Source organism: Penaeus vannamei, chromosome 11 (assembly GCF_042767895.1).
Source record: "Penaeus vannamei isolate JL-2024 chromosome 11, ASM4276789v1, whole genome shotgun sequence".
Classification (NCBI taxonomy): domain Eukaryota; kingdom Metazoa; phylum Arthropoda; class Malacostraca; order Decapoda; family Penaeidae; genus Penaeus; species Penaeus vannamei.
Genome location: NC_091559.1, coordinates 13,661,674 through 13,665,090, shown reverse-complemented (window position 1 = coordinate 13,665,090; position 3,417 = coordinate 13,661,674). Strand labels below are relative to the sequence as shown.

The 3,417-nt window shown below is 59.7% G+C and overlaps 1 protein-coding gene across 1 annotated transcript in view; it reads left to right on the top strand.

Moving 5' to 3' along the window:
- Positions 1 to 3,417, top strand: part of LOC113809651 (nucleolar protein 4) — a gene marked incomplete at its 5' end in the record, with an annotated part of 215,817 nt that continues 212,400 nt past the window's right edge. The window contains 1 exon segment of the mRNA XM_070127019.1: positions 1 to 73. Coding sequence (XP_069983120.1) covers positions 1 to 73 — 73 coding nt within the window.

Below are 3,417 nucleotides of genomic sequence, written 5' to 3'. Positions count from 1 at the left end.
CCCGCCCGGCCTCGATTACAACCCCGATAAGGACCCCTACCCCGACATCTACGTCCAGACCGGCACAATTAAGGTAAGAACTTGTAAACTTTTATGGTCCCGCTGACGCTCGACGGCGAGGCGGCGCGACAAATATCTCGCCCGGACGAGGGAGTGGGTCTGGGACCGTTCCTGAGGGGTGACCGGCAGGACGGGGCCATGTGTGTCTGCGAGTTTGTCTGCGTGTCTGTTGGTCTGCGTCTTGTCATCCGTCAGCCAGTCCGGCTGAAAGTGCGTCCGTTGGCGTGGTCCCTCCCCCCCCATCCTGGGCATCCTGCGGCCGAGGCGTCCCTCCGCCGGCCAGCGACTGCGACACAGGTACACGTCAGGCAGGTGGCCCATGACGTACCTGGCCCGGGCGTCCTAACAAGCCCCGGCCGCTGTTTATGAGCGCCGGAGGAACGTGCGAGGCACCGAACAGGGGCCGGGGAGGGGGGGGGGGGCTGCCAGCCGAGGGGATTAAGGTGCACATAGCACCGCATACTTGTGTATCGCCATGTACACGCGCTGCGACTGTGTTATAGCGGGTGCCCAGGTACTGCAGAAGGGCGTGACGGCTCCTGCCGCTGCAAGGCCTTCGCCTTAGCTCCTCGGGGGCTGCGGGGCTGAAATAGCGGACACTTGAGCAGAGCGTTAAGCCTCGCCCTCCCCCCATCCCGGCCCCGTCCCTTGCCGTGCCCCGGTGTAACAGTCCCCTTGAACTTGGTCCCCTGCCCGCAGCGCCGTCCCTCCCCGTCTGCGGTGTCCTTTCCCTGGCCCCTGCCCCTCCCCCGCCCGCCCGCCCGCTACGGGACGGGGCGAGTCATCTGGGTCGGGCCGCCTGTGTGTGTGTCCGGCCCGCTGCTGCTCAGGCTACCAGGGCTAGAAAGGCGCGAGTCTTAAGTGATTTATGTAAGCGTGACGCCCTTACGACCCTCGCCCGCCGTGAGAAGGATGTGGAGTTTCAGATTAACCGAGGCAGTGGGTGGCACTCCGCAAGTTTTCGCTCACCTGCATGCAGATGTCAGATTTTATCATAGCCCGCTCCGAATGCATTTAATCTGCTTTAATTGTTCCAGTAGAAAAATAGCGGGCAGGCTTCGACGGGGCGAGCGAGCGGCTGGCGGCGGCGGATGAAACCTTTTGGCGAACGGGCGAAACGCGGTGGAACGCGCGCTGTCTGCGGAGAGGCGTCGCCGCTCGCCTGCCATGTCTCGCACACGCCTCCGGCCGCCTCCGAGCCACAAGGGCGCGCGCCGGCCCTGACATCATGGTTTCTGTGCCTTTGTGGCGGCCGCCGCCGCGCTCCTCTGTAACCACCACGCGGGCCGCCGGCCGCTCGGGCGTAACCCGCACGCCGCGCCCCGACGCATTCCCGTCGTTTGTCACGTCGCGGCGGCGCGGGCGGGGCGCTGTCAACTCTCCAAGTGATGCCCGCCCGTGGCCCAGGCTGGGGCAGCCCAAAAGCGGCGTCCAGACGCCCATGGGGGGCGTGGGGGGCGGCTAAAAGGGCGGACGAGGGCGTGCTCCGTGCGCCGGTGTTGGTCCCAGGCCGGGGGTCCCGCGTGCGTGGTGGTGGTAGCGAGCGAAGTGTCAGCTGCCCCCGCTGCCCCGTGTGCGTCTGTGTGCGTGTGTGCGTCTCCCGTGTGCGTACACACGTGTGTGCGTCTACCCCTCTCGGATGTAAGGGGCGTGTTAAGAAGGGTGTGTGTGTGTGTGTGTGTGTGTGTGTGTGTGTGTGTGTGTGTGTGTGTGTGTGTGTGTGTGTGTGTGTGTGTGTGTGTGTGTGTGTGTGTGTGTTTGTGATAGAGAAAGAGTGTGTGTTCCCGCGAATGCATGTCCGCGTTCGTCCATCTGCCTATCTGTTTGCCCGTCCGCCCCGCCGTGCGCTGGAGCCGCGGCCCCATAAACATGATCTCTTGCCCCACATAATTTCCGCGGGTGTACCAGAATAACAGATAACCGGCATAAACAACTCCCGTATACTGCTCGCCGCCCCGACACCGCGCCAGCCACTACTTAATAACCGCTCCCTCACACACCGCTCATTACTCGCTCCTCCTCGCCTTGCTGCGTTTTATCTCTCGCACTCCCTCGCTCTCTCTCTCTCTCTCTCTCTCTCTCTCTCTCTCTCTCTCTCTCTCTCTCTCTCTCTGTCTCTCTCTCTCTCTCTCTCTCTCTCTCTCTGTTACTCATTCGACTTGCCTCCCTTCACCTAACACTTTAATCTTCCTCCTCCTCAACCAGTCCTAGAATTTTGACCCTGTCCAACTTCCTCCTTTCCTCCTCCTCCCTCCTCCTTCCCCTTCCCCTCCTCCTCCTCCCTCCTCCCCTCCTTCTCCCTTTCTCCCTCCTCCTCGTCCTCCTCCTCCTCTTCCTCCTCCTCCTCCTCCTCCCTCCTCCCCTCCTCCTCCTCCTCCCTCCCTCCTTCCCCCTCCTCCCATTGTTCTGCCCTGCATGAAGGCCCCATCCAACCCACCCCCTCCGTCCCCCCTTCCGCCTCCCTCTCTCCTGCATCCTCCATCACTTTCCATCAACCGATCAACCCTCTCTCTCTCTCTCTCTCTCTGCTCTCTCCCTCCTCCTCTCCCTCTCCTCTCCCTCTCTTCCTCTCTCTCTCCTCTCCTCTCCCTCTCCCTCTCCCTTCTCTCTCTCTCCATCGCCTCCGCGCTTTTCCGAGTCCCCGCCCGACCCGCAAAATTCTCATGACGCTCATGAACGCCGGGGATTTTTTTTTTATTTTTCAACTCTTGTGTTTCACGGATTTTGCTTCAAATCTTCAATGATTTTATGAATGTCTGTCTCTCCCTTCCTGTTTGTCTTTCTGTTTATTCTCTCTCTCTCTCTCTCTCTCTCTCTCTCTCTCTCTCTCTCTCTCTCTCTCTCTCTCCCTCTCTCCCTCTCTCCTTTCTCTCCCCTCTCTCTCCTCCCTCCCTCCCTCCCTCCCTCCCTCTCTCTCTCTCTCCCTCTCCCCCTCTCTCTCCTTCTCTCACCCTTACCCTCTCCCTCTCCTGCTCTCCCCTTCTCTCTCATCACTAACTTTCCCGGTCGCCCTCGCTGTGTCGCCCTCTTATATCGCCTCGCCCTATCTACAACCATTAACTGTTGCGGCTCCTCCCCTCTCCTCTTTCATCTCTCTCTTTCTCTCTCTCTCTCTCTCTCTCTCTCTCTCTCTCTCTCTCTCTCTCTCTCTCTCTCTCTCTCTCTCTCTCTCTCTCTCTCTCTCCTCATTCCTCTCTACATTTCCCTCTCCCTCTTCTGGATGTCCTTTCTGCTCTTTCATCTTTTCTGTATCGTTTACCCTTTCATTTCTCTTTCTTTTCTTCTCTCTTCGTTCCCCTTCTTTGTCGTAAAGTCAGTATATCTTTACTCTACTTCCTTCTTCATTTTCCCTTTCTA